This window comes from Podarcis muralis, chromosome 11 (assembly GCF_964188315.1).
Source record: "Podarcis muralis chromosome 11, rPodMur119.hap1.1, whole genome shotgun sequence".
Classification (NCBI taxonomy): domain Eukaryota; kingdom Metazoa; phylum Chordata; class Lepidosauria; order Squamata; family Lacertidae; genus Podarcis; species Podarcis muralis.
Window position 1 is genome coordinate 1,523,291 of NC_135665.1, and position 12,085 is coordinate 1,535,375.

Here is a 12,085-nt window from a genome sequence, read left to right on the forward strand (position 1 = left end):
ACCTCCCAAAAAACCCACATCAAATATTACTAGTAAGCAGACACTATAAAGAATTCTACTGTTAACCTATTAGGACAAAGCATTTCAAAGTAAAGTAACATGCATGTCTTTGGGCAGCGGATTGTAGTACTATGGAAATTGGACTCTGCTTTGAGGAAAGACATTTGGAAAGTGTTGTGGCAATTCTCATTTCTCCCCTGAGGAAGCTGCTGCTGTTTGTTAAAAACGAACTGTGGGAATATCTCTAATATACTAAATTTAGGAATAGTTATCAGTGATTCCAGCAGTGTTTACATCCAAGACCTCCAGTCTATTAAACATAACACTACCTAATAAAAGCTGCATTCCTAAATCAGATTGGATTCAAATCTACTGGTGAATACATGTATTGCAGACTGCAGCCTAAATCTAAAAAGCTTATTGCTTACTATAAATAAATCATTTTTAAAAAGATTGTTTAATGCACAGAACACAATTAAGGAGTCCTAAATATGGGGAACATTTCCAGTAAAACTACTGCTTTTAAAAAGACTAGTACTCTACCTCCTTCTTGGTGGGGGTTTCTGCTGTTCCACAGACATCTTGGTGATGCTGCAGACCTGATGATTCAGCGCCTCGTGGGGAAGATGAATCAGGAGATGGAGACTAGACAGAGAAAAGATACACAATGAAATAAAATGCTGACAGAACAATAAATGGTATTTGTTGCTTTGAGATTGAGGAATGGGCAAAGGGTTCCAGCAAAATTAAACATGCAGCATTTCATGGAATTATATTCAGATTTATATTTTCTTAGAAGCAAGTCCTATTAATTTTAGGTCTGCATAAATGTAAATAATAAAATTATTGTTGAACCACTAATTTGGGGGGGGGGGGAGCTGCAGATATGGGTAAAAGACAATGCAAGAAAACTGCACATTAATAAGTACATTAGGAAAAAGTACATTAGCAAGAAGTGGGACATATGATTTTCAACCCCCCTGTAGTGAGTTTTGGCTTAATACTGCTGATAAATATGTAATTAAGCAGCAAATTAAATTAAAGCCCATGACTGAGGCAACAACAAATCCAGACATTAAAACCCTCCCAAGTCATGCCTGAGAGAAAGCTGTTTATCAGGCTGTTTGTATAAACAGCACTTTTGTGGCTGGATATCTTTATCTTCTTTAAATCTTTACTTCTGGTCAAGTTCAATAGAAAGTAAAATCAGAGAGCCAAGCTTACACTGAAAATATGAGGACAACCATGTAATACAAAACTGAGTTCTAGTTTATACAATGTAATCAGAAGTAAAAGGTAAAAAAAGTAAAGGACCCCATGGACAGTGAAGTCCCGGCAAAGGTGACTTCGGGGTGCAGCACTCAGTGTAATCAGAAGTATGGAAGCAGAGAAAGATTTTTGAAAATTATTACTATTAGTATTTAAAGCCTTTTTATCTTGCTCTTTGGTTGGGGGAGGGACGCGGGTGGCGCTGTGGGTAAAAGCCTCAGTGCCTAGGGCTTGCCGATCGAAAGGTCGGCGGTTCGAATCCCCGCGGCGGGGTGCGCTCCTGTTGTTCGGTCCCAGCGCCTGCCAACCTAGCAGTTCAAAAGCACCCCCGGGTGCAAGTAGATAAATAGGGACCGCTTACCAGCAGGAAAGTAAACGGCGTTTCCGTGTGCGGCTCTGGCTCGCCAGAGCAGCGATGTCACGCTGGCCACGTGACCCGGAAGTGTCTCCGGACAGCGCTGGCCCCCGACCTCTTGAGTGAGAAGGGCGCACAACCCTAGAGTCTGTCAAGACTGGCCCGTACGGGCAGGGGTACCTTTACCTTTACCTTTGGTTGGGGGAAAGAACTCTGACAGCAGCTTACAAATATCAATAAAACAACAGAAATTACATTATAGGTGACAAATCAAACCAACTCGGTTCTTATTTCTTTTACCATGCATAGTCCTTCCAGGCGGCAGCTCTCCTCCTCTTTCCCCTTTGCCCCGCCTCGTGTCCCTCCCACCCCCCAGTCAAGGGGGCAAGCCCCTGGGGAACAATTCAGAGGAACCAAGCACTTCTTGGAGATGCAGAGAAGCCCCTTGAACCCGCTCTCAAAACCTCCAGGACTGAAGCCACGGGGATCTCCTGGCTAGCCAGCACCAGCGCTGCCGCAGCTGTGCCAGAGGCTGAAGGACGGCTGGCAGGAGCCTGCTCACCCAAGACATCTTTGGAGCGAAGGCCTTGTCTGGGGACCAGCTGCTGCCGACCTCTAAGCACAGGAGGAGGAGAGTCTGTCCTCCCCTCCCACCAAACACCTCTTTTTCAGGAAAATGGGGGGAAGTTCCCTTCCCGTGTCCATTGCAGTTCATCTTACTTCCCTCTTGCCAATGCCTTCTTTCTATTTGCTAAAAGAAAAGCCGGAGGAGAGAGTGCTGAAGAGATCTGTATCACTCCATAAGCTTGCAGCGACTAACCAGAAGTGACAACGGGACAAAATAAATGTGGTTACACATTGTGAAAAGCAAACTCTCCCTCCACAGTCACTTAAAAATCTCACAAATAGCAGTTCTCTACAACCTACAACCATTTTTAAAAAATACACCACAGGTGCAGATTTATTTTTAAAAATTATTCTATTCTTCTGTATCATTCACAATATTATAGGACAACGGCTATATTCCGTAACAAGGGCTGTAGTCTTCGCAACTATGTTGCTTGGATTTCTAATGCAGTATCCTTTGTACACTGCAACCTTTGCATCAGAAAAATGAATATTAAGCACCACTTGAATATACTTATTGTTCATAACTAAAAAAATTCAAAAATATTCTGTTTTTCCTATCATAATTGTTGTTATGGTAAGAACCAAAACACCAGAACAGATCCAAATTTCAAAAGAAAATATCCAAGATGCTTCTGGGTGCTCCTACATCATCCATACATAGAAATGTCAGAGCAACACAACATTAAGCTTATTAAAAGTTTGGAATTGTGCAGACAGAACACCTTCAGGGGTTAAGTAAAAAAAATCCTAAATTGACAGTTACTCTCTTGCTACAATTCACTTACCATTCTCCTAAGATACTCAGCCTGATACATCCAAAAATTCTCCATTTTGATTTTGCTGCTGTTCTGCTCAACTTCAGAGTTGTCTGCTAATTGCTAACAATCAAGTGCCACCAAATTACTTTTTCCAGTGGTGTTATGTGCCTGGAACTTGAAATTGAAGCCTGTAACAAGAGATGCTGCTAGTATCCTATCTATGTAGATTAATCTTATTTGATACTGAATGGTTGTCAAACACCCATACATAAGAAGGTCATTCTCTCTTAGCAAGCAGCTATTCCTTTCATTTATTGCCCTGAAGACATACATTTCTAGCAGAATTGCAGTACTATTGGTATCTTCTGAATAAGTAATAAATGATATTAATGTACAGTTAGGTGGTTAAAGTACAAAGATTTTTTTTAAAAAGCAAGCATAATTTAAGAGCTATTATACTTATGCAATTCCCCCCCAGAAAAGAGTTTATAACTGAAAGTAAGGCATAATTATAATTGGACCTGAAGTTAATAATGACTAGAGAGTCTCATCATTTCCCCTCAAAGTTTGACTAAGTCTAGATCCAACCCAATGTACAGCCTGATCCTAGACATTTCATCTGATTATGGAATAGCCACAAGGACAAAGTGCTACCATGGCTCAGGCTTACTGGCAAATGTGATAGAATTCAGTTTTTCAAGCAGATTTAAAGCTTTTATTACAAGCCCTGAGCCTTTGGAGTAGATCAGACTAAGAATAAGGGTTCTTTAGTCCCTGCAGAGTAAGAAAGTCCCCATTTTTGTCTTCTGGCTAGTGGAGGCCCTTAGGAGCCATAGTCATAATATTTCCTTTTTCCCCTTCTTGCATTTTTCACAAAGTTAGAATGAACTGTCTATAGTAAAAATGTTCCTTTGTTTGTATGTCCAACCCTGGTCTTTGATTAAACTGGGCTTCTGATAAAGCTTTATACATATACAAATAAAAAATTATGGAAAACCTAAAGCTATCCTTCAGATCTGTACTTTTGTAATATGAATCTTCCTCCTAGCTATGTCCCCGCATTCAAGACGATGTCTTCTTTTTTCAGGTTTCCATTTAAAGGGAAATTACCTAGGCTAGGAACTTCTTGTACTCGAGTCTATTTCACTTTTCCATTTTGGTGAACAAGCCATGAGGACTTGGTGCAAGCAGGAAAATAGTGAACATACATTTTATCTTTCCATATATTACTTGATTCTGAATTCTATGAACTGATATATATGTATTTGACATCTCAGTCTTACATGCAGTGCACAAATACAACTCCATAGAATTCTGAATCAAGCCTTTCATGGTTATTTGGAAAAAATATACCCCCCCTTTTATCTTAGTCAGCAAAAGTCTAAGTATTCAAGCATGTAAAAAACTGAAAATTACTTGTACTGTTTTTGGGGGACAGGAGGCGGGCAGGTGTGGAGGATTCCCTGGTCCTGAATGGGGTAACTGTGCCCCTGAAGGACCAGGTGCGCAGCCTGGGAGTCATTTTGGACTCACAGCTGTCCATGGAGGCGCAGGTCAAATCTGTGTCCAGGGCAGCTGTTTATCAGCTCCATCCGGTACGCAGGCTGAGACCCTATCTGCCTGCAGACTGTCTCGCCAGAGTGGTACATGCTCTGGTTATCTCCTGCTTGGACTACTGCAATGCACTCTACGTGGGGCTACCTTTGAAGGTGACTCGGAAACTACAACTAATCCAGAATGCGGCAGCTAGACTGGTGACTGGGGGCGGCCGCCGAGACCACATAACACCGGTCTTGAAAGACCTACATTGGCTCCCAGTACGTTTCCGAGCACAATTCAAAGTGTTGGTGCTGACCTTTAAAGCCCTAAACGGCCTCGGTCCAGTATACCTGAAGGAGCGTCTCCACCCCCATCATTCTGCCCGGACACTGAGATCCAGCGCCGAGGGCCTTCTGGCGGTTCCCTCATTGCGAGAAGCAAAGCTACAGGGAACCAGGCAGAGGGCCTTCTCGGCAGTGGCACCCGCCCTGTGGAACGCCCTTCCAGCAGATGTCAAAGCGATAAACAACTACCTGACATTCAGAAGACATCTTAAGGGAAGTTTTTAACGTGTGATATTTTACTGTATTTTTGGTTTCTATGGAAGCCGCCCAGAGTGGCTGGGGAGGCCCAGCCAGATGGGCGGGGTATAAATAATAAATTATTATTATTATTATTATTATTATTATTATTATTATTATTATTATTATTACTACTACTACTACTACTACTACTACTTGGGCCACTGCATAATTTTGGAAGTTAATTCTATCCACCAAAGGTCCAATGGAATTCCATCTGTGCTCCAAAGGGCAGCTCTAAAACTTTGGCTGTGCAAATGTCAGGCACAGCATCATCCCATCTGCATAGCTGGTGACATTATTTCAGGCTCCTGAAGCACCTGAAAGCTGCTCCATTATTCAAGGCGCCTTTGCTATTCCCTTCGTTAATGATAGATGAGCCCTGCTGTGGAAAAACTGAGGCTCTGCAAAGCTGCACAGCACCAGGCAGAGAACAAAGGAAACATGTGGACCCAAAGGCAAGCGAAAAGAAAACAAAGGATATTACCCCTAAGGGAGGCGGAAAAGAGAAACGTGTTCCTCAGAAATGTTACATTCCACTTACAAAACCAGACCATCCATGTGCATCATTTACTAAACATCATGAAAACAAATCCACAAAGCCTGAGATTTGCAAGCCAGGGAAGAGCTGTCACAAACTGTCCTTCTGCACCACTGAGCAAAAGGCATTTGGTGTAAATAAAAAAGCATTGCATGGGGTGGACATGCAAAGTTGGGAGAGGATACCTTTTATTGAGTCAACTCATAATTGTCAAAAAACACTTCTTTTGGGGAAACCATGAAGTGCTCTTAATTAAGACCCTCTCTTTAAGTTAGTGGTTTCTAAACTTTTGCTAAGGGAAATTCTCCTATGAGAATATTAGAAGCTGCAAGCTATTATTATTTCTCCAAAATATTTCTCCATCATCATCATGCATCAAGTTAGAGAAGTTGAACAATGCACTAAGTTTGGGATGTCCTACTTGTTTCCATCACTTTAATATTTTTGCTACTATATTTCATTATGAAGGCTGCCCTTGGCTATTCATGTGGAATAGAAAATGATTTTTTTAAAAAAATATGAAAGTTGGGGTTCTCAGAATTCTGACAAAAGCCTGAATATATTTGCTTAGGTTAGCAAATATACTCAATACTCAAAACCCCCACCATTTGGGAGCAACTGAATCTATACAAGTACCTCAGAAATTATGCTGCAAGTAAACAAAACTTCAATCTTACTGTCCACTACAGCTGAAAATCAAAACCAGCTTCACATGGGATGTGGCTGTGCGGAAAACAAGACCTGCAAAGGTCTTGCACTACCTGTCACACCATATTTCTATCTCATTTGAAAGGCAATTCTTGCATCTCTCCCTGTGGAAAATGTTGTGTCCTGTCCTTGCATTGGGAGTTTAAGCCTCATTTCTGGATAGCAGGGAGATGGGGGGGGGGGGGGACAGGAACAGCAAGACGCCTGCTTCTCCCACTTCTTTTGCATAAAGGTAAAGGTAAAGGTACCCCTGCCTGTACGGGCCAGTCTTGCCAGACTCTAGGGTTGTGCGCTCATCTCACTCTATAGGCCGGGAGCCAGCGCTGTCCGCAGACACTTCCAGGTAAACACGGAACGCCGTTTACCTTCCCGCCAGAGCGGTCCCTATTTATCTACTTGCACCCGGGGGTGCTTTTGAACTGCTAGGTTGGCAGGCGCTGGGACCGAACGACGGGAGCTCACCCCGCCGCGGGGATTCGAACCGCCGACCATGCGATCGGCAAGTCCTAGGCACTGAGGTTTTACCCACAGCGCCACCCGCGTTCTTTTGCATAGCGATGCCCAAAGCCTTGCTGACATTCATTTCCAGTATCAATCAGAAAGTGCAGGATTTAAAAAATCTCTGTTGATTGAGAAAATATCAGTTAACAGGGCTTTATCTTTCTCAACCCATCCCTCCTATCAAATACCCTGACAGAAAATGATGGGGATGCAGCCTGCGAGCTTATATCTACGAAGCAGGCGTGCAACCAGGCAAATGACTCTGCAAAATAAGAACTCCCTAGAGATAGTAGCCCTAGTACAGGCTGAAGCACAAAGAATAGCTGGCTTCTGGCTTCATCAAAAGTTTAGTATATTTTGAGGCTCCCAAAAAAACCAATAGATGACAAAGTAATAAATTCAAATCTGATAAAGTGCTGGGGCAGCAGCACATTTAGGCTGCTATAATTCCACTGAAGTCAACTGTACAGGATTTTAGCCTGATTTGCTTATTATTATTTTATTTAACAAAATGTATACAGCACTTACTCAACAGAAAGTCGCTAAGTAGTTGGCAATCAGCAACCTAAAACATTCATTAAAGCCTTGCCATTCACTGAATTGAATTCCCACAGCAAATATTCTGAGGGATCCAGTGGTGCTTTAGGAAACACCAAACACAAAAACATTAATGGGAGAAGGAGGAACACCTCCTTTGCATGGCAACTGAAAACAAGAACGCAGTTTCTGAATCTACTATCAACACAGGCTGATCATGAGCAGTGGAAGAAAACAAGTCTGCTGCCTGGATGACTGAAAAACTAACAAGAATTCAAAAGAATATTGACCATGACACCATTGCAGTTCCACATGACACTATGCTCGTGCTCAGCAACACACAGCTTCTATTAGAAGCAAATGCATCAATGCAAATATTTAGAAATTAACCTGTGAGAGGACATAGCTTACCAAAGCCACATCTAAATATTATTTTTATATTTCTTTTCCTTTTTTGCCAATCCTTAATAATGAAGGTTATTAAGGCCAAAGGAGAATTTGTAGTGTAATAATTCTGATTTCCAAACACAATTAATAAGGAAAAATAACATTTAACTATGTGTCGTCATCCCCCGCAAGTAGTTAAAAACACAATAAGAAAACCGAATATTAAGGCTATGCAGTTTTGTGCGATTTTGACTGCATAGCCTTAACATTCGGTTTTCTTATTATGTGAGTCGTTTGGTATACTCACATCTCCCTCTAGTGGACCCTGATCCTCCCTATCCCTGGTTGGGCTGATGTCCTGTCTCATCACCCAAATGGGCTCTTTGGGTTCATCGGGGGTATAAGGAGAACGGATGGTCCTAGTCTTCACTTCCTCAATTGCTTCCTTAATGTCTTTGATAGCCAGGGATATTGCATCCCTTTTCTCCTTGCTGTATCTCTGCACTGGATCTCCCACATTAACTGTAGGTCTAGCGCCAACGGACAGCGGACGGTTGCTTTCATGGTGAACATGAGCAGGAGCATCACCAGGGTCCACATTCTGCTCTGCTTCTGGCATGTCTTCAGCAGCTTTGTCCAGGCTCTGAGAACTCATGCTCTGCTTGACTTCAGCCACAATTTGGTCAATGTCTTCCTCTTGTTCATAACTGTCCATCCTTGGATAGGGAGCAAACTCTGCCTCTTTCTCAGGGCTGTCAGACTCTCCATCAGAGCGCTCATCATAGTGGTGGAGTCGGGCACCGAGAGCTTCCTTTCGATAGTTGTCAGCTTCCTCCCTCTCTTGCTCGTAGAGTCTAAGGCCTTCCCGAACATCCAGGTCAGGCGTGTCGCCTATCTCCTCATAGACATGTTCCTGCAGCCCATAGTCGGCATAGGGCTCAGCATACTGCTCATCTTCCCCCCGGTGGAAGAGCCGGTGGGTGTACACATAACCTGAATAAGCAGCATTCATGGCTTCCTCGTGCTCAATGGAGTGGAAGTGCAAGTGGTTGGGGAGAGTTCGGTTACGAATCGTCTCCGCATGTTCTGCCTCAGCATTTTCTGTGTACTCCTCTGCCTCGGGCCTGTACTGCACTGCATAGGCACTCTCATCCTCATTGTCCAGCACGCGGTCTCCTTCATAGGCATCCTCCACTGGGGCTATGACATCTCCCTCAGCAGTATCCGTGTGGTTGTGAAAGCCACTCTCCGTGCTAGCTGACCGTGCCAACGTGCCCTCCTCCTCTTCCTGTCGAGAACGTCCTTCAAGGCTGCTGTTGGCACATCTCGGGTAATGGCTGGCATACTGGGGCTGTTCATCCTCTACCTCAGAATGTTCCAGGTCAGCCTCCACAGATTCATTCACCACTCTACTCCTGAGTTCATCATTCACCTCTCCTTCAGCTGGTCCCTCAAAATGGTTCATGGCAGGTTCTCGAGGGAGCCTCACTTATTCTATTGACATTTTGTGTGTTGAGGCTGTAAAGAAGGACAAAAAATGAACACCTCTTATTACACAGGAACAAGGAAGGAGCTTCTTAAAGCCCTGTAGAATTAATATAACAATACAGTATCAGTTGGCTTTTTTGATTTTACATAAAATAAACTGTTATTTATTTATTTGATTGATTGATTTCTATACAGCCCTATACCCAAAGGTCTCAGGGCGGTTCACCTCAACTGTTGCCTTATATGCTGTAAAGAATCAGACATGTGAGTTCTGATAAGCTGAAAATTTAAGTAAAGTGTTACCAAAAATTAATTTAAGATATTAGCAGAAAACACTAGCAAGAATGGAGAGAATGTATTGGACACTAGCTGACTAGCCAGAATTTAACAGACAAGCAGACAAGATGGACAGCGTGAGGCCTATTCTGCAAAGGAGACGTGCTCAGAATAAGAGACCGAAAGAGGAGGGCAAAAGGCAAGGGACAGAGAAGAAGAGACTGAGGACAGATGCCGCCTGGGGTAATATGGTTAACAGAACAACTGGGAAATGCTCTAAGTAGGCAGACTGTGGAGAATAAGAGCACAAAAGATTATACAAAAGTGATCTGACAGAAACAGAAAAAAATAAAAACAGGGAAGTGAAAACTGAACTCACTAGGTGATAGCCAACTAAGCCACTATTTTGAGGAGACCCACTGAAACCACTGACAAGCCATTTCAATGGTCCTACTCTGACCCACTGAATAAATCCAAGGGGAAGAAAATGCGAGAGAAGTACATGCAATGAACAGTTCTTGTCTCTAAAAACTTAATTGCCTGCCCTGAGCCTTTTCTTTTCTCCGCATTGAAGTAAAGAACTTCACCTCAGATCTGTTAAGAGAGCCCCACAAAGCGGTATAAGAAAATAAATGGGCTCTTCTCTCCCCCCCCCCCCCCCGGGCAAGCTGCTGGAAGCCATTTTACTTTTCTGAGCAAAGCTGAAGGCTCTGATATGCAGCATTATAAATAAGGAACACAAAGAGTCATCATGCCATACACTCAAGGGGAAGTAAAAATTACAGCTTTTGGTTTATGGCCATTTAGAGAAAGGGGGGAAAGTGTTTGACAAACAGGAACATTTATAACTTGAAATGACTATAAATGGATGTGCTATGCCAATAAATATTTAGCACACTGATAGCACTGATGTAGAGCCAGAAATCTGTGAATCTAACACTTAAATGCTCCTGCTATGTCACGGGGGAAGAATTTTGTTAGCACTGGATAGTCTGGAAGCACACACTATATTTGATCCCTCGGTTACTGTACGAAGAAGCGGCAACAACCATCTCTAAGCAGCTGCCAGGATAATTCATTACAGAGATAAGAAAAACAATTTTAAAATGGTGGGACCAAATTCCAAGGCTGGGATGGGAGAGACCTTCCTAGCCAAGGTGTACATCTTAGACAGGTCACCACTGCCAGGCTCTGATGGTTCCCTGGGCATGGGCAGAGGTCAATAAGAGTGTGTTCTCGTTCTCTCTCTCTCTCTCTCTCTCTCTCTCTCTCTCTCCCCCCCCCCTCTCCAATCTATATATTAGCTACCAGCCTTTCAATAGAGAAAGGAGGAGGATACGAGAGCATAAGCAGAGGGGCAAGGCACTTTTGGTCTCACTGAAGGAAGTCGAAAGATGGTTTTTATTTCCTCTTCCATCATAATCACATCTCAGGGAACACTGAGTGAAAATGTGGTCGTGTGTACCCCATAAATTCATGCCACAGACCAAGAATAACTGCAAACTAACTTTAGCAATTGTGTGGGCAAAGGCAATCCCATTAAAAAAAAAAAAAAGAACAAGCACACCAGCTAAAATCAACTTTAGGAAATAGCTGCCATCAAAATAATTTTGCAAAATTCACAAATAAAAAATATGCACACTCAAAGTTTCTGTATTTGCACTGAATGTTCACATTCACTTATGTCTCTGCACTTTAAGGCAGCTGTGGTATTTATTATGATGTCTCCACATACAAACACCTTCAGTAACAACTTGGATCAACTTGGTCAACTTGGATCCAGGGAAAGGTCTGTAATTTTCATAAATGTCTCATGATACTGGCACCTGAGTAGACTTCAAGGGACTTTTTACATAGCACTTTCACGTCCTCTAAATTTAATTGAAACTGACATCCAAGAGCAGCTGGGATTTATAGCATCACTTGATGTATGTATGCTTTGTGGTCTCAAATGAGTACTGTACAGTAATAGCGGAAAGGCAGGATATAAATCTTTTAGACAGTGTATTTGACACATCTGAAGAAATCAACGCCAGTCATTTGTAGCCTAGAAGAAATAATGGGTAAAATCCAACACTGTGCTAAGGTGAACATTCTTTCAGTGCAAGGATTTCTCCTAGTGCAAGAAGATGTTCCCCCCCCTCCCTCTGTGCACCCCCTAAATCAGTTCTAGGAGTTTTCCCCACCTTCTAGAGCTGATTTGGGGGTGGCAGAGGGCCCACACAAAGAGAGGCCTTGTTGCACAACTGGAAATCCTTGCACTGATGAAACTCATTAGAAGAATACCATCCAATGAGCCAGGTTGTGTGAAGAGTCCTTGGTTAGACACCTGAAAACAACCTAATTCATCCAAACATACCAACACTATTTTCAAGTCATGGCTAATTAAAATTTTAAACTTAGGAATGCATACTTTAATATATGCAACAGAGCTGTTTTATTGCTGAATTAAAATGAAAATAAGCAGTATCACCTTGAGTATGCATTGTAAAACATACACACATGCATAATGCCC

The 12,085-nt window shown here is 42.6% G+C and overlaps 1 protein-coding gene across 11 annotated transcripts in view; it reads right to left on the reverse strand.

The window, feature by feature from the left end:
• The window catches only part of APBA1 (amyloid beta precursor protein binding family A member 1), a 94,220-nt gene that overhangs the window by 25,619 nt on the left and 56,516 nt on the right, over positions 1-12,085 (reverse strand). For all 11 annotated transcript variants that reach the window (XM_028748811.2, XM_077935937.1, XM_077935934.1 and 8 more), the window contains 2 exons: positions 8,114-9,324; positions 544-645 (listed from right to left, as the gene is read on the reverse strand). In XM_028748811.2, the coding sequence (XP_028604644.1) occupies positions 544-645; positions 8,114-9,271 (1,260 nt within the window). In that variant the 5' untranslated portion in view covers positions 9,272-9,324. The remainder of the gene's footprint in view (positions 1-543; positions 646-8,113; positions 9,325-12,085) is intronic.